Source organism: Delphinus delphis, chromosome 12 (genome assembly GCF_949987515.2).
Source record: "Delphinus delphis chromosome 12, mDelDel1.2, whole genome shotgun sequence".
Classification (NCBI taxonomy): domain Eukaryota; kingdom Metazoa; phylum Chordata; class Mammalia; order Artiodactyla; family Delphinidae; genus Delphinus; species Delphinus delphis.
The window spans coordinates 64,525,934-64,548,281 of record NC_082694.2 but is presented as its reverse complement, the minus strand read 5'-3'; the positions used below and the strand labels follow the sequence as shown (position 1 = coordinate 64,548,281).

Sequence of the window (22,348 nt, the reverse complement as noted above, 5' to 3'; positions counted from 1 at the left end):
CTGCGAGCCACAACTACTGAGCCTATGTGCCACAACTACTAAAGCCCGCATGCCTAGAGCCATGCTCTGTCTGCATCAAGAGAAGCCACCGCAACGAAGAGTAGCCCCTGCTCGCCTCAACTAGAGAGCGCCTGTGCACAGCAATGAAGACCCGACGCAGCCAAAAATAAATAAATAAAATAAATTTATTTTTTAAATGTTAATTTAGTTTTTTAAAAAGTAAGCTATTTCTTAAAATATTAACTTGAAGATTTGAAGCAGAAAGTTACTCTCATACCTTTGAGATATGATAATGAATATACCTAGAATCTCAAATTGTTGACAGTAATGTAGAGATCATGAAGGAAAGCTCTTAGAAAAAAAGTAACTTAATATTTTAAAAGGTATTTGCTGTTAAGGTAAGCTTTCCTGCTGCCAATTGGGCATCTCTCTTTTAAAAGCCCATTTTCACCAAAACCAAATCACTTTAATTGTAATTTAAAACTGTTTCCTAGTCCTGTGTATGTTTTTAACTTTTAACTTCATTTTTAACACATTTTGGTAGAGATGTATATAGGATGTAAGAAGATTGTTCTTATTTCATGTTGAATTGTTTTTCTAAATAGTAGCATTTAGGAATAGTAACACAGGCTTTTGTGTTTGTATGTGCATACTAGGTTCTGATAACTGGTCCAGCAGACACTCCTTATGCAAATGGCTGCTTTGAGTTTGATGTCTATTTTCCTCAAGATTATCCCAGTTCACCTCCTCTTGTGAATCTAGAGACTACTGGTGGTCATAGTGTGCGATTCAATCCAAACCTTTATAATGATGGCAAGGTAATGTAATTGCAGTCTTTTGTTTCTAATGCCAAAGTATTGTAACCCAAAGTTTCTTTGTAATTTGAACAGAAATTTTGTTTTAGTTATCATCTTTTCAAAAGTACATGAGTTTCTTTGTGCTTCTTTTCCCTGTATGCAAAGATTAGCCTGAGGAATGAGAGAGAAGGAACCAAAAATGGCAGAAACACAACAGTGTTACAAAGCACTTATAGTCTTAAGGGGTTATTGTGAGGGACTAACTTATTCAACACATTCCTTGGCCAACTGAGAGCTATCTCCACTCAGAAGATAATAGAGACAGATGCCTGTCTTTGCCATTCACCTTTCTTTACTTTCTTTTTACTTTGTGTTTTTTTTTTTTTTTTTTTTTTTTTTTTTTTTTTGCGGTACGCGGGCCTCTCACTGTTGTGGCCTCTCCCGTTGCGGAGCACAGGCTCCGGACGCGCAGGCTCAGCGGCCATGGCTCAAGGGCCCAGCCGCTCCGTGGCATGTGGGATCTTCCCGGACCGGGGCACGAACCCGCGTCCCCTGCATCGGCAGGCGGACTCTCAACCACTGCACCACCAGGGAAGCCCCTGTTTACTTTCTATATCTTCAATTCCAGTTATCTTTTCACAATTACCTGAAGATACTATCCATGTTTTCTATGATACGTACCATTGTGTACCATTATTTTTAAAGTTTAATTTGTTTTAAAATGTTTTATATTTTCTTGTAAGTAGGAAGATGCGTTCCTGTCTCCACAAAAATAGTTAACGAAGAGGTATAATAAAAATCATTTCATATGGCAATAAACCTTTAAAAATTAGATTTAAAAGAATAATCATCACCTTTCAAAGTAATTTTGGACAGTTTGATGAAATTTCAGTAGTAAATTCCATGCTGAGAGTATTTAATGTTTAAAAATTACTAGAAGGTCAGAAGAAATTTCTCGATTTCATAAGCAGACTCTTTGATGATGTGAGAATAATAGATGCTTGAAGTTGATCTGGTTTATTAAAGATGGCCCAAGTTTTCCCTTGGTTTTGTCTTCCTGTTTTTAAAAAGTGCAGCCTGCCTCCAATCTGTGCTTACAAGTTATCATTTTGTCTTCACCATAAGCTCAAATCACAAAATTGGAATTCATTTTCTGGGTTTATTGTAGGATACTTAACCAGAGGTAAACCTTACTTTGTTGGGGAAAGCAAGGAACAGGTCTTTTATAACTGAGCAAATTAGACAAAGTAGCAATGTTGACTTTATTCAAGAGAGAGTCTGGAACTTGAATAGAGTTTAAGTGTAGATGTTAAGAATTATTTAAGAAATTACTTCCTTTGGACTTCCCTGGTGGCATAGTGGTTAAGAATCTGCCTGCCAATGCAGGGGACCTGGGTTCAAGCCCTGGTCTGGGAAGATCCCACATGCCGCAGAGCAACTAAGCCTGTGCACCACAACTACTGAGCCTGCGCTCTAGATCCCACAAGCCACAACTACTGAGCCGACATGCCACAACTACTAGAGCCCGTGCTCTGCAACAAGAGAAGCCACCGCAGTGAGAAGACTGTGCACCACAACGAAGAGTAGCCCCTCCCCCACTCGCTGCAACTAGAGAAAGCCCACGTGCAACAACGAAGACCCAATGCAGCCAAAAATAAATTAATTAATTAATTTAAAAAAAATAGAAATTACTTCCTTAAGACTTACTGGTATAGGGAAGAGGTTTAGAGTTTGAGATTCCAGTACCCTGAATTGTATAGTCTGTTCTATTATACATTGGGACTAGCATTTAACCTTGGGATCTAGATCTGTAGTTAGGGAGAAGATCCCTGCCATTGGTAGTCACAGGGATGCTCTAAAAACCAGGTGGGATGGTATGTATGATAGTGCTTCAAACAATAATTCACAAAACTGTTCAGATACAAGTCTTTTAAAATTATTAATGAATTTATCTACTAAACAAATTGATGTATTTTGCATTATTGTTTTCACAGAGAATAGCAAGGAGATGGACTTCTCTGCTTTTTTAAGGACCACTTATTTTCCAAATCTGTTGCCCATTACATGAAATTATTAGTTTACAAGTACAGATAACATGTCCCTGGTTCTCTTTTTCCTGGAGTGACTGTTGACCTGTGTTTGGCAGATGCTTTGAGTTCATTCTTGGCTCTTTGAGTGAACAAATAACTAATGCGTCTTCAAGTTTGTTCTGAGGAACTCTGGGGATCCTCAGGACCCTTCAGGGAATCTGCAGGGTCCTCCCCTTTCCCACTTCATGTTTGCGTGAGGCCAGATTTTATTCATACATTTCAACCAAAGCAATATATAACAACAAATCAAATGTAGAGGCAGGTATGGAATCAAGATCTCTTCTATTGGGCTTCCCTGGTGGCGCAGTGGTTGAGAGTCTGCCTGCCGATGCAGGGGACACGGGTTCACGCCCCAGTCCGGTAAGATCCCACATGCCGCGGAGCGGCTGGGCCCGTGAGCCATGGCCGCTGAGCCTGCGCGTCCGGAGCCTGTGCTCCGCAACGCGAGAGGCCACAACAGTGAGAGGCCTGCGTACCACAAAAAAAAAAAAAAAAAAAAAGATCTCTTCTATTAAGCTATAACCCATTTTCAAAATTTACAGAATTTTGAAAGAGATTTTCTTAAATGTAAAACAATACCACTTTTCCTCACCAAAAAATATTTTGTTGTTGTTTGGAAAAGAGTTATTTTTCATTAAAAAATATGTTATTTGTATTAATGTGTAATAGCTGCTAACTCACTTTTCATTATGAAGAAATTGTAATGCCACACAGATCTGGATCACATTTGAAGATACCAATTTGTTTTAACAGACCAACCCTTAGGGTTTTCTGGGGGTACATAAAACTGAGATACTTTGACATAATAACATTTCAATTTTATTTCTAGTTCCGGCAGATTACTTTTAAAAAGCACTCCTTTCAATTCTGTTTATACTTTTCCCCCTTCTTCCTCAGGTTTGTTTAAGCATCTTAAATACATGGCATGGAAGACCAGAAGAGAAGTGGAATCCTCAGACCTCAAGCTTTTTGCAAGTAAACAAATTTCTCTTACAATTTCACTTAGAAAATAAGGAACCATCTTGGTTTAAGAACATTTTTTTTTAGCGACCAAGAATAAACATAGTAAACCATAAAAAATAAAAAGCTAGATTGATAGGAAGTACCTACTAAACAGCTTATAGGTGAGCAGTTAGTACAATGGAGTTATAGCTCATTTTGAGTTTAGAATCTTAAGTTAGGACATTAGAATTTTCTTTTTGTCAAAATTCCCTTTTAAAAAATCCCTAACTTGCCTTAAAGTACACTCTGGTGCAACAAGATCAGGCAATACAGATTAGCCTCTTCCATCTCCCAGTCACGATAAGGCTCAAACTCAGGTGAGTAGAATTTAATAACTACTAGTGTTACATATCTCTCCACACATGATATGGTTCTTCTGTAATCTAGTTAATAATGGGACTCGGTGCTTCCCTGGTGGCACAGTGGTTAAGAATCCACCTGCCAGTGCAGGTGACACGGGTTCGACCCCTGGTCCGGGAAGATACCGCGTGCTGCGGAGCAACTAAGCCTGTACGCCACAACTACTGAGCCTGTGCTCTAGAGCCCGTGGGCCACAACTACTGAGCCCGCGCTCCTAGAGCCCGTGCTCTGCAACAAGAGAAGCCACCACAATGAGAAGCCCTCCCACCGCAATGAAGAATAGCCCCCAACTTGCTGCAACTAGAGAAAGCCCGCATGCAACAACAAAGACGCAACACAGCCAAAAATAAATAAATTTTAAAATAAAAATAAAAAAATAATGGGTCTCATCTGAGGTTTAGAAGTACTGTCCTGGAATCCATAAAACTTGGGATTTGCCATTCTTATTTGGCAGAGCACTTAGCACACATGTTTCATAGTCTTGAATTTTTTAAGTTAATTTTCACAAGCCATTTGAGTACATAAAATAAAATGTCATATAGTATCCCATCAAATTTTCTTTGCTGATGTTTTATCTTAATAGTTCAGAATTCCAGCAAAGAGACAGACATATTAATAATAGTAATTAACTTTGTTGCTTGATCATTGAGGAAACAGAAATAAACCACTGTTGGTGCATGATAGTTTAAACTCACACTTGCAGTTTAGTGTTTATTTTAAGAAAGACCACCATAAATTATGCCCAGGTAAGCCTGTTAAAGTTGACCCACCTTGAAAGGATTCTTTTCCTACATTCTTACATTGAATTAGGTAAAAGAGATATGAAAAACCATTCTTTAGGATGTGACTTTTTTAGGTTCTCTGAAAAGACCTTGAAGCAGCCCCGTGAATTAAATAGTACTGTAATATAAGTTTTTCCTTTGTGCTAATATGGAGACTCAAGAAGAACACAGATTATATGATTCATGCAAAGTAACTAAGGAAGTTCCTTAGTTACTTTGTTCCACCAAGTAACTATAATACTTCTTCATTTGAGAAATGATTATGTAGGGGGGGGAGGGATAAATTAGGAGTTTGGGATTAGCAACTATAGGCTACTATATATAAAATAGATAAACAACAAGGTCCTACTGTATAGCACAGGAGTCTATATTCAGTATCTTGTAATAACCTATAATGGAAAAGAATATGAAAAGAATATATGTATTCGCTTTGCTGTACACCAGAAACTAACACAACATTGTAAATCAACTATACTTCAATTTTAAAGAACTAAAACAGAAATGATTGTCAATTCTAGTTCAAAAACCTTAAAATATTTGTCTACATGTATGTTACTCTTGTCAACAGAAACTATTTTTATGATCAGTTTTACTCTGAAAGGAAACTCAGAGATATCCTGTTTTTCATGAAGTAAATTAGATTTACCTGAGAAGTGGAATCAATTTTTGAAATTTTTGTTGGATTTATGTAGTTTTAAAAATAAATTTACAGTTTTCAAAGTTTTTTAGTTTAAAATTGGATTTGCTTTTAACTTTTATATTATCTGTATGTCTAATATATACCAAAAATCCTGTGAAATAAAGAAACTTATTCTGAAGTGTTTAAATTTTACAAGTTTGAAACCTTACTACACATAAAGTATGATCTTTTCTGTATTTTCCCTTTAGGGTTTTTTGTCATATACATAGTTTACATAGTCATAATTAACATAGTAGATAATTATTTGTATATTGCTTTGTTCACCTAACAGTAGAGCATATCCATCTTCCCCGTTTACAATTTTATAATTTGTAAATGCTATGTAATAATCTTTTGAGTTCATGTAGTATAATTGAACTATTTCACCACTGTTGACTAAATATTTCACTTTTATTATTTTAGTTTTACAAATAATACCATTATTATATGATTTTCTCTACATTTTAGATAGTTTACTGAATATAGATTTCCAGATCTGTGACAAAATTGACTTGAGCAAGAACAAGAGAGGCTGTATCTTTTCTGTGGCAAGAGTGAATCTCCTTGTTTTGTCCAGATCTTAGGGGAAAACTTTCAGTCTTCCCCCATTGAGTGTGATAATAGCTGTGGATTTTTCATAAATTCCCTTCATCATGTTGAGGACATTCCCTTCTACTAGTTTCTTGAGTATTTTTAACATGAACAGATGTTGGATTTTGTCAAATGCTTTTTCTGCATCTATTGAAATGATTGTATTATTCTTATTTTTTATTCTATTATTATGATATGTTAATTTTTTGATATAAACCAACTTTGCTTTCCTGGGATAAAGCTCAGTTGGTCATGGTGTGTAATTCTTTTTGTATGTAACTGGATTGTTTGCTAGTGTGTGTATATATATATGTGTGTGTGTGTGTGTGTGTATATATATATATATATATATATATATATATATATATATAGGCCATGCTGAGCAGCTTGCAGGATCTTAGTTCCCCAACCAGGGATTGAACCCTGGCCCAGGCAGTGAAAGCGCCGAGTCCTAACCACTGGACCGCCAGGGAAGTCCCAGTTTGCTAGTATTTTTCTTAAGGATTTTTGTATCCATATTTCTAAGAAATATTGGCCTGTAGTTTTTTGTGTGTTATACTGCTTTATAAACATCATACTAGAAACAAATGCATCTAGTCAGGAACACATTGCCCTTTGTTGTCTATTAGATTCGTTCTTCAGAGGCAGACTACAGAGCCTTAGGAAAAATTACTTAATTTCTTTACTTTTTAAATTTTATTTATTCTTGGCTGTGTGGGGTCTTTGTTGCTGTGCACAGGCTTTCACTAGTTGTGGCGAGCGGGAGCTGCTCTTCGTTGCAGTGCACAGGCTTCTCATTGTGGTGGCTTCTCTTGTTGCGGAACACAGGCTCTAGGTGCACGGGCTTCAGTAGTTGTGGCACACAGGCTCAGTAGTTGTGGCTCGTGGGCTCTAGAGTGCAGGCTCAGTAGTTGTGGTGCACGGGCTTAGTTGCTCCGTGGCATGTGGGATCTTCCCGAACCAGGGCGCTCACCCGTGTCCCCTGCGTTGGCAGACGGATTCTTAATCACTGTGCCAAAAGGGAATTCCCATATGTGACTGGTTTTTAATGTTGCTGTAATCTACCTAAAATACATATTAATGCGTTATGAATAGTTTGTTCCAGTTGGATGTTAATAAAGATGTCATGTGCAAGAGGAGTTAAACATATTTAATGTCACATAATCAACCATTTATAAATATATTTATAATATAATAATATATAAATACTACCATTTTTCTTAAGATGGAAAGTTCTGGAAATCAGCCACTGATTATAGTTCTACTCAATAGCAGCATAATTTTCCGTAGAGGAGGATGCTTACTATTTTGAAAGGCTAAAAGCATTTTTAACTAAGACTGGTTTCTTTCTATTACCCTAAACAAGTTATTAGTTTGTATAACATAGTTTCTTGTTGCAAATTAATATTTTGGATTGTATACTCTGTACTTTCCTGTGTTTGAAATACCTATAATGAAAATTTTTAACATACCAGACCAGGTCAAAGAATTAAATCTTCTGACAAGTTATAATTTGAAAATAAAAGCATTCATAGGAGGCAAGATTGCTGACTGGTTATGGCCTGGTAGGGTTAAAATTTTTGTTTGACACAGACAGTGAAAGGAAGCTGTTATATATGGTTCTTGATTTAGTCAGCCTCTGAATAAAATATAATGAGAACATCTTGCAGTTTTGTGGGTGCTAACATAAAGCTAAAGAGGAGAGGGACTGTAAATTCAGCCTATGAATAAAAGCTTTTTTGACTCTTGACTTTATGAAAATGTCAAAGAACTGACTAAGAATCGGTGAACTTCCACTTTGGAATGCAAATATATTCTGTTTATTATTAAGTATAACTTATATATAGCATATTATGGTACGTAATAGATATTTTTCTGTTAATTACCGACTCATTTTCAACTCATTCTAAGAAAACACTTTAGCCAGATGTGGCTATGATAAATATTGGGTTTTTTTGGTTTGTTTTTTGGTTTGATCCAGGGAGCTCTTTTAATTAAGTTTTGTTGATCAAAATGGAACTCATGCTGACTGCTTTTTTGCATATCCCTATTACATGAGTTAAAATTTATTGGTTTTAGAGTAGAGGTGATTTTGTTTTGCATTTTGCTATCTTCTGGATGTATGCTGTCATTTTCACTCCACGAAAGAATAGCTATTGTGTATTAATTACACGTATGAGCCCTATTGTTTTACACCTCTCAACCCCTTATTTAATTCTTACAGTCATCCTATAATGTAAGTAGGTATTATTTCTATTTACAGATGACCAAAAAATGGATTCTGAGGGGATAAAGTTATTCTGCCTACCTTGGTCTCTCTGACTTCAAAATATAGTGTTTCTCAGAGTTAGATAAATCCTATTAATTTAGAATGTTGAAAATCAAATCCTTTTAAAAGAGAGAAATCCTCTTCCCAAGGATTTATTTACTGGTTTTTCATGAGAGTGTTTTATGGGCTACAATAAAGTGTGCTGTGAAATAAAATGAGTAAGTAGGTCAGATAATTCAAGGCTCCAGAAATTCCATAAAATGAATATTTTGACTCCTAAATAGCTGAGTTCACCAAAGAAAAATAAAGTGGCACTTATATATTTCCTGTAAGGTACATGTTTAAAAAGTAAATAGAAGATGACCGTAAAAAGTAAATAATAATGTCACCCAGTAAGAAAAGAGCATGTGTTATAAATTATTCTTTGAATTTAATTCCAAGAAATATCGATCTCTGCTAATTTATTTGTTATCAAATGCAGATGTTATAGTTCAGTTTTTTTAGCAGACAATATTAAACTCAAATTTATTTCTCAAATATAGTTTTCTTTGTTCTGTATACAAAGCATCTATTTTTCATTTCCTGCATATAGTTTAGCTCTTTTAAAAAACCAGATGTGTTATGAATCTGAAGTAGTTTGTAAATTGTTTGAATCTCCAGCTGCTTGAGATTTATAAAACTATATTTTGTCTCAAAGGAGTTGAGGTTAAGTAAGTAACTGAATCTTATGTTACAAAATTTCTTTCTCCGCCTTTGTAGATAATGGGAATATACCCTACTCATATAAGAGGAAGATTATTTAAAAGGGAAAAGGAAAGGAACTAATAAATATGCCCTGGAAGATTATTTCAGAAGTGTCAGATTTGAGTTGGGGGAAAGTATATAGCCAAGGGAAATCACTTTCCTTTAGTGATATATTTAGTTTCAGTAAGTTTAAAAATTATGAGATCTTTGCCTCAGAATTATACAGGTTAATTTTTTTTTCCGTAGTTGACCTTGGCCTCAGTAACATGGTTACTTCAGGTCATATTTAACTTTGTGTATTCATAGGTCATATATTTCAGGTTCAAGTTATCCATTTTTTAAATTTTTTAAGAAAATATATTCCTTGACTTCTAAGGTGCATATCCTTGATGTTGTTTAATCATCTTCCCTAAAGAAAATGCAACTGCTGCTAATTGTTTTTCATTTATGAAGTGGGAAAATTATAGCTAATATTTTCCTGCCTCCAAAGATGTAGTATTAGCCAGTTATGTAAGTATATTAGCAAACAGTACTATACTAACTAAGAGTGAACTCTCAATATTGGTTATATCTAGAGAAACAAACCTTCTGGTATGTAAGTAGGGGGTCAGAGCTGGTCTTAGAGCCATGTCATCTTGCCATTGAAAGCTTCTGGTAATATTTTTGTGATACCGTGAAAGTAAATTTTCCTTGGAATGAAAGTAAAGACTGCGTCATGTGTAGTTTTCCTTACAAGTGAGTATTGTTAGGAGTACATTGTTAGCTTTATGCCCTTTAAGAGTAAGGACAGTTCGAGCAAAATGATGTCTAAATTGGTATGGGATGTTTATAAGCAAGTGTTTTTTTAGTAGTTTCAGGAAATAGGATCTTCATACCTATTTTCCTTTTTCAAGGATTCAAGAATATAAAACATATATATAAATATTATATAAGATTCTACTGTACCTATTTTAATTTTGCTCTAATAATAAAGTATTTCAGTGTCAATTATTAACATCAGTTTTATGGTGATAAAGTTATGTGGAAGCACATATTAAAAGGCACTCCTAGTTGATAAAGCAAGGTATTAGTTTACTGGTAGTAAAAATGTCCTATCATAACTATTCTTTATTTCTTTGGTCCTCAGGTGTTGGTGTCTGTTCAGTCCCTTATATTAGTAGCTGAGCCTTATTTTAATGAACCAGGATATGAGCGGTCTAGAGGCACTCCCAGTGGCACACAGAGTTCTCGAGAATATGATGGCAACATTCGACAAGCAACGGTTAAGTGGGCAATGCTAGAACAAATCAGAAACCCTTCACCATGTTTTAAAGAGGTATGTTTAATAAAATTAATGAAATACTTTATTAAAGACATAATAGAATATAGTTTAGGTATTATACTTCCCTTCATATCTGTGGTATACTAAAGTTTACTCTTGTTTTTAGTCATGAAAAATCAGTAATAATATAGTACAGGTGAATTTTTTAAACCATTTACTTCCTAAAAGGCATCTGACTATATTTTTGGACAGTTTTATTAATTCTTTATTTTTCATGGCTACTGTTCTACTAGCATACTGTGCTAGTTATTATGTTAGTATATGCTAGAATGTTACGAAAATATTCTTCATAAAAATATTCTTTTCTATTAGAGATTAAGAGACTTTCTAATTGTCTTGCAGATAGAAACTTTGCCCTTATACTAATATCTGTGTGTGAAATTGAAGAAAAAGACATTTTCTTTTCTTTAGGAAAAGTTGAACTTAGTTTCTGAAACCAGTCTTGATACTGTCACGTGCTTTCATTTTTACCACATCCTGAAGTGTGGCTCTTTTCCTGTACTTAGTTATCTCTCCTTAGTCTGCCTAAAATATGGTTGTATTTTTTACTTGTCACATTAGATTACTTCATCACATCTTACTTTAACTCTGTCATGAAACATTTTTTTTCCTAAATTGTTTCCCTTGATCATCAGTTTCTTAGGTTGTGCTAGAAACACAACACTTTAGAGGAAAAATTGGCGTATTTACCTGATAGAAAATTGATCTTTAATACAGTTAAGCAAATATTATGTGTGAACTATATGTAGCATTATACGCGAAACTCTCCTCATTAAGTAGTATCGATGAATATACTCTGAAGGAATGTAAAAACGTTTCTTCCTTTTGTTATTACTAAATGACTTTGCACTTTGAATGACATAGTTGAGTATTTTACTTTTGCAAAGGCTTGTATTCAAGGCTGTGGGTAATTACTTTTCCTAATATTACAGGAAATACAAACATGCATTTCTTTGTACTCTTAAGCATAATGTTCTGTCCCTTTTCAAGTTTGGGCTACTTACATTAAGTAATTCATTTGGCAGCCGTGTGGAATATCAGCTGTTACTAGGTACTGCACTAAGGTACTCTGAACTCAAGGAAAAGTGAAAGTCAGTTCCTGCCCTTGATAAACTTATATTCCTCCTGTTTGTATCATAAATTAATTTCTTAGTGCCTTTAAGACTCAAATAACGTATCCAGATATGTAAACTACTTGACAAGTCTACTAGAATGTATAATAACCACCTCAAACTTAACACTGCAACACTGCACTCTTGATTCTTCCTTCCTTTCTTCTCTCAGTAAAAGCACCATGGTCTAAACCCAAAACCCTAACAACGTGTGGCTTCATTCTTTTACTCACATACCACATTCAATCTGTTGACAAATTTCGCTCTACCATTCAAAGCATAATCAAAATTTGATGAAAAATATATTTTCGCTGTGACCAAAAAGGGCTTAATTTCCAAAATGTACAAACAACTCATACAGCTTAATAACGAAAAAACAACCCAGTCAAAAAAATGGGCAGAAGACCTAAAGAGACATTTCTCCACAGAAGACATAGAGATGGCCAATAAGCATATGAAAAGATGCTTAGCATTGCTAATTATTAGAGAGGTGCAAATCACAACTACAGTGAGGGGGGCTTCCCTGGTGGAGCAGTGGTTAAGAATCTGCCTGCCAATGCAGGGAACACGGGTTCAAGCCCTGGTCCGGGAAGATCTCACATGCCGCGGAGCAACTAAGCCTGTGGGCCACAACTACTGAGCCTGCGCTCTAGAGTCCATGTGCCGCAACTCCTGAGATCGCGTGCCATGACTACTGAAGCCTGCGCACCTAGAGCCTGTGCTCTGCAACAAGAGAAGCCACCGCAATGAGAAGCCTGCGCACCACAATGAAGAGTAGCCCCCGCTCGCCACAACTAGAGAAAGCCCGCACGCAGCAACAAAGACCCAACGCATCCAAAATTAATTAATTAATTAATTAATTTTAAAAAAAGAAAAACTACAGTGAGGTACCATCTCACACTGGTCAGAGTGGCCATCATCAAAAAATCTACAGGGCTTCCCCGGTGGGGCAGTGGTTGAGAATCCGCCTGCCAATTCAGGGGACACGGGTTCGATCCCTGGTCCAGGAAGTTCCCACATGGCGCGGAGCAGCTAAGCTCGTGTGACACAACTACTGAGCCTGTGCTCTAGAGCCTGTGAGCCACAACTACTGAGCCCACGTGCCGCAACTACTTAAGCCCGCGCGCCTAGAGCCCATGCTTCACAATGAGAGAAGCCAGTGCAATGAGAAGTCCACATACCGCAATGAAGAGTAGCCCCCACTCGCCGCAACTAGAGAAAGCCCGCACGCAGCAACGAAGACCCAACACATTCAAAAATAAATAAATAAATAGAGTAAATTTTAAAAAAATCTACAAATAACAAGTGCTGGAGAGCGTGTGGAGAAAAGGGAACCCTCCTACACTGTTGGTGGGAATGTAAATTGGTACACCCACTATGGAAAACAGTGTGGAGGTTCCTTAAAAAACTAAAAATAGAGTTGCCATATGATCCAGCAGTCCCACTCCTGGGCATATATCCAGAGAATACTCTAATTCAAAAAGATATATGCAGGGCTTCCCTGGTGGCACAGTGGTTAAGAATCCGCCTGCCAATATAGGGGACAAGCCCTGGTCCGGGAAGTTCCCACATGCCGTGGAGCAACGAAGCCCGTGCGCCACAACTACTGAGCCTGCGCTCTAGAGCCTGCAAGCCTAGAGCCCATGCTCTGTAACAAGAAAAGCCACCACAATGAGAAGCCCGTGCACCGCAACGAAGAGTAGTGCCCACTCGCCACAACTAGAGAAAGCCCCGCACACAGCAACGAAGACCCAACGCAGCCAAAAAATAATTAATTAATTAATTTAAAAAAAAATGATACATGCACCCTGATGTTCACGGCCACACTATTTACAATAGCCAAGACATGGAAGCAACCTGAATGTCCATTGATAGATGAATGGATAAAGGTGTGGTATATATGCAATGGAATACTACTCATCCATAAAAAAAAATGAAATAATGCCATTTGCAGCAACAAGGATGGACCTAGAGATTATCATACTAAGTGAAGTAAGTCAGACAGAGAAAGACAAATACCATATGATATCACTTATATGTGGAATCTAATTGAACTTAAATCTAAAATGAACTTATTTACAAAACAGACTTGCAGACACAGAAAACAAACTTATGGTTACCAAAGGGGAAAGGGGGTGGGGGAGGGATAAAGTAGAAGTTTGGAATTAGCAAATACAAACTACTGTATATAAAACAGATAAACAACAAGGTTCTACCATATAGTACAGGGAACTATATTCAATGTTCTGTAATAAATCATAATGGAAAAGAATATGTATGTATATGTATAACTGAATTACTTTGCTGTATCCAGAAACAGACACAACACTGTAAATCAACTATACTACAATTAATTAATTAATTAAATCTTCACCCTGGCCAGCCTATTTCAAGCTCCCATTACTGGGACTTCCCTGGTGGTGCAGTGATTAAGACTCTGCGCTGCCAGTGCGGGGGGCCCAGGTTTGATCCCTGGTCACGGAACTAGATCCCACATGCTGCTGCAACTAAGGAGTCAGCAAGCCACAACTAAGGAGCCCACCTGCTGCAACTAAGACCCAGTGCAGGGACTTCCCTGGTGGCACATGGGTTAAGAATCTGCCTGCCAACACAGGGGACATGGGTTCGATCCCTGGTCCGGGAAGATCCCACATGCCGTGGAGCAGCTAAGCCTGTGTGCCACAACTACTGAGCCTGCACTCTAGAGCCCGTGAGCCACAACTACTGAGCCCGCATGCCACGACTACTGAAGCCCACACATCTAGAGCCCATGCTCCACAACAAGAGGAGCCACCGCAATGAGAAGCCCACGTACCGCAACGAAGAGGAGCCCCTGCTCCCCACAACTAGAGAAAGCCTGTGCACAGCAACGAAGACCCAACGCAGTCAAAAATAAATAAATTTATTTAAAAAAAAAAAAGACCTGGTGCAACCAAACAAATAAATAAATTTTTTTTTAATTTATTTTTATTTTTTTTAATAAATATTTTTTAAAAACCAACCAAACAAAAAAATCAAGCTACCATTACCTATTGCTTGAATTGTTGAAGTAGTTTTCTGATTTCGCTGCTTCCACTTTGTCCTTCTACAATGGTTCTCCACGCATAATCAGATCATCTCACTCCATTGACTTCCCATTAAAAGAAGATGAAAACACAGAGTCCTTACCATAGCCTTCAAAACTCTACATTGTCTGGCTCCTGTCTACCTATCCTTCAGCATCTCTAAGAGTTCAAAGGCTTTTGATACCAAATGTTAGGTTGTGGAACAACTGGAGCTCTGACATATCAATACTTTGTAACATATCAATACTTTCAGGTAATAAGCTTAATATACGCTTTATGACTAGCAATTCCATTCCTTGGTATATGCTCAATAGCAGTTGTGTACATATTGGGTGTAGAGAATGTTCATAACATTGCCAAAAATTGGAAACAGTCTGATCAGCAGAATGAATGGAGAAATTATGGAATTTTCATAAAGTGGAGTACAGCAGTGTAAATGAGTGAACTCCTTCACACATTAAGATGGACAGATATTATAAACACAATAAAGAGCATAAGAAGCCAGGCACAAGAGTACTTTCTATATGATTCTATTTATAAAAAGTTCAAAACTGAGTTAAACTCATACTTAAAGAAGTTAGTATAGTGTATACTTTTGGATGAGGGTTAATGGTAAGAAGTAGCACAAGGGGATCTTCCGGCATGCTTGGTAATGTTCTGTTTCTTATCTAAGTAGAGGTTGTTTTCTTGTGTTCACTGTGGGAAAATGCGTTCAGTTATACACGATTTGGGCACTTTTCTGTGTATGTTAAACGTCAGTTTTGAAATGTATTGAAAGAAATTTGTAAGTATACACAGTCAGTGTAATTTGTTGGTTCATGCTTAAAGTTTTGTTTTGTTTTCTGGAAGAATAAACTGCTAACACAGGGGACTCAGAGTGGGGACATGACTTTCACAAAAAGGAAATATGTATAATTTGAAACAATAATTCTTTCTCATCTTTTAGAACCTAGCTCACATTAAAGGGGTACCCCTTGTCCATGAATGCTTTTCTAATTTTCCCGATCAGTTGTGGCCTGCTACTTTTTTCATTTCATGGGATTTGTTTTTGTTTTTTATTGTTGTTTTGTATTTTTCAAAACGTATCTTTTTCTTGTGCACTCATCTCCCATCTTATTCTGTGGTCATCATGGTTCTTCGTATCAGGTGGTTTCGTACTCATTTTTGTATCCCTGTATGCATCAAACTCAATAACTTATTGGTGGTGTTTTATGTCCATTCCCAGTTTTTCCTAATTTTTCCTTTGTAGGTATTATTGCCTTTTCTTTAGAGGAGACAAGCTCATTGGGCAACGTAGTAAGTAGCTCACCCAGAATACAGAATAATAATTCCAAAATCATCTATTTTCTAGCTTAAATTTGTCAAAAATAGACTTTTACTACATACACAGAAATTTTACTCAGTTTTTCAAAGAAAGAATTTTAAAAATCTGAAATGTAAAGCACATTTATCTTAAGGAGTTAAATGTCATAAAATAAAATCTTGTTCATAAGTTAATCAGAAGACAAAATTAAGAGAGTAATAATATTGCCTATTTGGGGCTATGTTCTGATATCTGTGCGAACGCCTGTGATTGAGAATCTCTTTACTCATCTAAATGTTCTTTGCGTTCTCTTTGAAAGATAGAAATTGACAGTTTTTCTGTTGTCAATACTTTTTCTCCTGGTTATTCATTTATTTACATTTGCCTTCTGACTCTATTGTTTTATAGATGTCTTATGTTCTCTGGATAGGATTAACTACTGAAATGTCTGAGTGGGATTGGGCATTATTTTCTGCTTATAGAACTGGGTATTTCAACACAAGTCATCTGATGTCATAATCCTGATTCTTCCCTCTTAATAATGTAGAGTGTTAACCACATTGAGTTTTGTGGAGAGAAAAAAAATGCCATGTCTTTTAAATTTCATGTTTTTGTAATGCCACATACTTTGTCTTTTAAATTCTGACCCGATCACATGTTGTTCTCTTGCTTGGTTTATTCTTAAGGTTATACATAAACATTTTTACTTGAAAAGAGCTGAGATCATGGCCCAGTGTGAGGAGTGGATTGCAGACATCCAGCAGCACAGCAGTGATAAGCGGGTAGGCAGGACCATGTCTCACCATGCAGCAGCTCTCAAGGTGAGTAACCCTCCCTAACAGGAGCCTTGTCGGTGGCTTTAAAAGAAGAGTTGTATATTCACTGACAGAACCGTGATGACTGCTAGAAAGAAACATTAAATTTATTAAGTTCAGAGGTTACCTAGAAGTCTATAGAAAAGATATATTCCTTTTGACAATGAAGTGACAGTTCCTAAAATTAAAAATGAGTATAGGGACTGAGCCAACAGAGTTTCATAGAGTTGTTTGACAATGATGGCAACAAAATGTTCTCCATGACAGTTTGCATTAGCTTTTCCCTGAGCCTCTTACGTTCCAGAATTTTATTACTTGGAGTAATGAGGGAGATGGTAGCTGCAGAGCCTCCAGCAGCTGATTGGTGTGGAAGCATCTGTGATACAATCCTGTTTTGGGGGCAGTGAGCTGTTGTTTTCAACTAGGGCGTTCACAGAATGGAAATGTAGTACATGATGGTTTTGGAGATTTTTTTTTTTTTTTATGTGGGAATCATACCTCCAAAGGCCACCCTTTTTTCCCTGCCTTGGGAGATACCTGTCTTTACTCACCTCTGTTCCTTTTATCCTCCACTGATTATGGTCGTCTCTACTGGCTCCTTTCCTTCTAACTTTAAAAGTATCTTCACTTAAAATGATTAGATGATAATGATAAGGATTTATTAGGTTTTTTTTATTGGTGAATTTTTTTAATGTCCCTGTTTTTCAGGTTACATACAGAAATATTTATGAATGTAAAACCATACAATATCTGGGGTTTGCTTCAAAACAAAATGAGAAAAGTGGTGGTATTATAGATGAAAGAAGACTAGCTCTGAGTTGATAAATGTTGAAGCTCAGTGATAGATTCATGGGAGTTCATTTTATATTCTGCTTACTTCTGTATATGTTTGAGATTTTCCATTATAAAAACCTTTAAAAAGAAAATTTTTTTTCTCCTTAACATTTGCATCCCCTTAAGCTAGTTTTATTTTGCCCCTGTTATTATAAAAATGATTCTCTCCTTTTACTACAAAAACTAGAGCTGTTAACACTTTTGCCTCCATTTTTAAATAACCCTCTCACCAATCAACGTTTTGTAGTTGAATTTCCATTCTATGGAAGTGACCCGCTATCCAGTTCTCAAAGTGACCCTGGCTCTGCTCTCTATGCACCTCGCTCCCCTCTGTGCATCTCTCTCCCCTCCAGGCCTTTACAGATGCTTACTTTTGCCTGCTCTACTGGCTCACTTCCATTCAGTTTTCAGCTTAAATTTCACTTCATGGAAACTTGCCTTGACTTTTAAATTAGATGGTTTCAGTATAATCTCTTGTAACACTGTTGCCTACTTGATAAAAACAGTCCTAACACTGGTCTAATGTTCTTTTTTTCTCTGTACTTTTCATCTGTGGGCTATCTTGGCTCCTCTTCTCACACTCTTAATTCTTTCAGCTTGTTTTTTCTTTCCCCTTCTGCTGGATGATTGTGTACCTGAAGCCTTACTATTTGGCCCTTAGGACTATTTTATTCTCTTTCTCTATCATTGTATCTATACCCCTGACATTGGCCATTTTCTCTTTAAAAGTGACTTTGCAAACTGTTGTCTGCTCTTAGCTTTCTCAAAGTCATATTACTGGCATTTTTACTTGGATGCCCTGTCATCACTCTTCATTGAAGATCTAAAAGAGAGAACTTATCTTTCCTTCAGTCAAATTTTATAACCTTCTGTATTTTCTTAATCTTAAACAACTTTTCTCTGTCTAAAAATCTTCAAATTTTATTTAACTCCCGCTTCATCTAGTATACCTACCTGGTCAGTGCTAGGTCCTATCAGTGCTGCCTTCATACGGGGATTCTCCTCCCCATTATTCTCCTCAGTTCCCATAGCTCAGTCGTTTAGATATATCTTTCCCTTACACAAAACCTCGGTGGCTAAAGTCCAGCTTCTTTTGGTTTGTTATTTCAGTCAGTGTCTTGTTTTTATCTCAAATTCTTATTCTTTGTTTCTGTAATGCCCTGATTTGGAAATCTCTATCCTGAATCAGTCCAAATTTATATCATCTCAGGTATACTTTTGCTGCTGAGTGCTACTTGAGAAAAGTATGCAGCTCTTCAGTTTAATTTCACAATAAAGGCATAGTATTCCCACCTCAACTGGGCCTTCATAATTGTCCTTTTTTTTCTTCTTCTTCCCTAGTTAGTGTTTTCTTCTGTTGTCCATGGTGGAAGGGAAATTGGGGCTAGAAAAATTTCGAGTTACCAGTATGTAAATATACTTTGAAACCTTAAAAATGGCTGCAAATGTGTAGTTGTCTTATCTTGCTTATATGTCTTCTACTTCTAACCAAAGTTTAGGCTCTGTAAAATCAGAGATCATACAGTTGGTCCTCCATATCCACAGGGGATTGGTTCCAGGATCCCCTGCAAATACCAAGATCCACAGATGCTCAAGTCCCTTAGATAAAATGGCCTAGTACAGTCAGCTCTTTTTATCCAGCTGTGTCCTCCTTATTTTACGCATTGCTTTTACATTGTTACTGTTGAGCACAGTTCCTTGTTCTATAAATGTTGGTTAATTTTCAAAGTCAGCTATTGACACAACTAATTTTCAAAGCCCTTGGTGTGAGATTTGAGGTCATTTCTCTCCCACTAGAAATTTATAAACTAAAACTTAATGTTTGTAAACAACCAGCCACTCTCTGTTAACATCTCTGTATCCTTCCCTAAATGGCAGTATGGGGTAATACAAAGTTATGTACTCTCTCTAGATCTTCTTTTTCATTTGCTTACGTTTTAAAAAATCCTTATGATTAAATTATTTATAAGGTGTAAGCCAGGCATTACATGAGGCAATGAGTATGAAAGATTTCAAACGTTTTACATAGGGCCTAGTTTTCATTCACTAAAATAGCAGTGGTTTTATTTTAATTTATGGACTGTCTCTCAAAAATTTTAGTCAGAGGCAGCATGTATTACAAGTTAAGATGTTATTCTCTTTAATTTAAAACTATATATGGCAAATGACTGGTGTCCTCTAAGTCATTAGTAATGCTGTTTTTGTTACAGGTGTTGGGGCATTGGTAGGGTCTGTAGGCATGCTACTCAGTACTCAGGGCTTACCAGAAGCATCAGTTACTTTGAGGTTAGAGATTTGTGCCAACTTTGTTCACTGCCTGTTAGAGCAGCTAGCTTAAGGAAGGTCTTACTAAATTTTTGTAGACCTAATGCTTTGGGTTTTGTTTTGAACTCAATTCTTCCCTCCAGTGATGTTGTGCTAGTACCCCAGGGTTTACAGTTCTAACATCACTCATTTTCCCCTGCGTAGCGTCACACTGCGCAGCTCCGAGAAGAGCTGCTGAAACTTCCCTGTCCTGAAGACTTGGACCCTGATGCCGATGATGCCTCGGAGATGTGCAGTGCCACAGCGGGTGCTGAGGAGACTCTCATGCATGATCAGGTCAAACCCAGCAGCAGTAAAGAACTCCCCAGTGACTTCAAATTGTGAGCTGCATTGATATGGACTTCATAGACGCAGAGGCTTTGAAGCACAAGCCAAATATGTCAATATTTGTATGTAAGAAACTAATTATGTAATAGGTAATGAAACTGAAATTATACTACACCCTTAAGGAGATCCAGTTTAATTCAAGGTGATCTTTTATTTACCTGTACAAGAGTGTAAACTTTTTTGTGCTTTTATTTTTCACTTGTGAGAACCACTGATTGGTATGTTCAACAAATTTGTGTATACAAAGAAATGGATAAATCACTGATTATATAAGGGAAACTACCTTAGGAAAGAATGTTTACTGAATTTTTTTTTTTTACTGTAGAGTGAAGGGTTGTTAACAAAGAATATATATTGGTCATTCTTACAACTACTATTTAAAGTCAGCAACTTTTCACTGAATTTGATAGATTTTATGTTTGGCCATATCTTCATGCTCATATTTGATTTCTGAAGACCTCCTACATACACTTCAATAAAAGTTAAATGGACATACTCCCTCTTTTTTGATTTACTGGTACATTTTTTAAATGATAAATCTGCCATAAAATGCATTATAGCTGGAGACTTGCACTTGTATGGATGAATTTATTACATTCAACGTATTTAATTTTATGCTTTCTAAAATTCTAAGATGCAGAAAAATAAATGAACATGATTTTATTCTATGCCAATATTTGGGCCTGTGAATGTATCTGTTATTTGAATTTAAGTATATGAAGAGGAATGGTCAATTTGAAAAGTCACTCTAAACTGAGTTTTTCCTAAAGGGCTCCTTTCTTCCTGGACTATCTGGTTTTATTACTAACGTCACATGTATATGTTAAACATTGAGGCTCTGTAGAGCAGAGAGGATGTACCTCTCTGGTGCTGTTACAGTACATTCTGTACTTGCCATATAGGCTCATTTTCATGCAAATTCTTCCTAGAGCCAAATAAATAAAGACTTAGGTGTATTGGTATGTCTTGTTTCTAAAACAGTTTGCCATGGTGTGAAATGCTATTTCTACAAAGAATTGGACACTTTCAAGAGCTACTCACGGGAAAGGGAAGGCTATTTTTTTCAAGACCAGTTATCACAAAGGAAGAGCTAAGGTGATTCTTGATAGTGTTAATATAAAATAAGCTGGAAACCCTGAATCTGGAGCTGACCTGAGGGAGAAGCTGTATCCTGAGCAGTGAGTTACTCTCTGAAGGAAAAGGGGAACTAGGGATCATGATACTCTCTCAACAAGGTACAGAGCTCCTTAAAGTGAATAAAGTGTGTGACCAGGAAATCGAAGGTTCCAAAACACATAGCATTAGGTCTAGTGGGTGATGAGTTACACAAGCAATGACAAAATCGAGTCAGTTTGTGAGGAAGCAGAGTCAATTAAATGTTACTCACAGACCTGCTGTCTTATAGCTCAGTATAAAATTAGCAGCAATAAGTAGTAAAAGGACGGTCATCAATCCTCTAGGGCTTTTGTTTTTCGGTCTGTCAGGGTCCTGTCAGGGATAGATGATAAAAGCTTCTATCCAAGTATATTGTTTACCTCCAATTTGGGATTTTATTTTTAATCATTAAAATAAGGTAGGGTCATTTCCCTAATGGTCATTTCACACCATTAGTCCTCAGAAAACTTTATAAAAGCTAAGTAACAATATCAGTACTGTAAGTTCCAGTTCATGTTTTTTAAAAACCAAGGCCTAAAGTCTGAATTTGAGACTTTAGTCTAATTTGGTTCCACCTGGAATCTAGACTACAACAAACATTTGAGCACTCAGTTTGTACTAGGTACAGGTTCCTGCACTTGAGGATTGAATGACAAACATGAAAACATAATGTCAGTGCAAAATGGTAAGTTCTCTGATACTGTTATTTACAGGGTATATTGGGAGCACAGAGGAGGGACACCTACCTCAGGCAAAATGTTGATGGGCACTGAGTTG

At 36.7% G+C, this 22,348-nt stretch overlaps 1 protein-coding gene across 6 annotated transcripts in view; it reads left to right on the top strand.

The window, feature by feature from the left end:
• BIRC6 (baculoviral IAP repeat containing 6) overlaps positions 1-22,093 on the top strand; it is a 234,405-nt gene extending 212,312 nt beyond the window's left edge. For 5 of the 6 annotated variants that reach the window (XM_060026859.1, XM_060026858.1, XM_060026861.1 and 2 more), the window contains 5 exons: positions 657-818; positions 3,785-3,862; positions 10,441-10,629; positions 16,802-16,936; positions 20,234-22,093. In XM_060026859.1, the coding sequence (XP_059882842.1) occupies positions 657-818; positions 3,785-3,862; positions 10,441-10,629; positions 16,802-16,936; positions 20,234-20,413 (744 nt within the window). In that variant the 3' untranslated portion in view covers positions 20,414-22,093. The remainder of the gene's footprint in view (positions 1-656; positions 819-3,784; positions 3,863-10,440; positions 10,630-16,801; positions 16,937-20,233) is intronic. The other variant, XM_060026860.1, reaches the window with a different exon arrangement.
• The last annotated feature ends 255 nt before the right edge of the window (positions 22,094-22,348 follow it).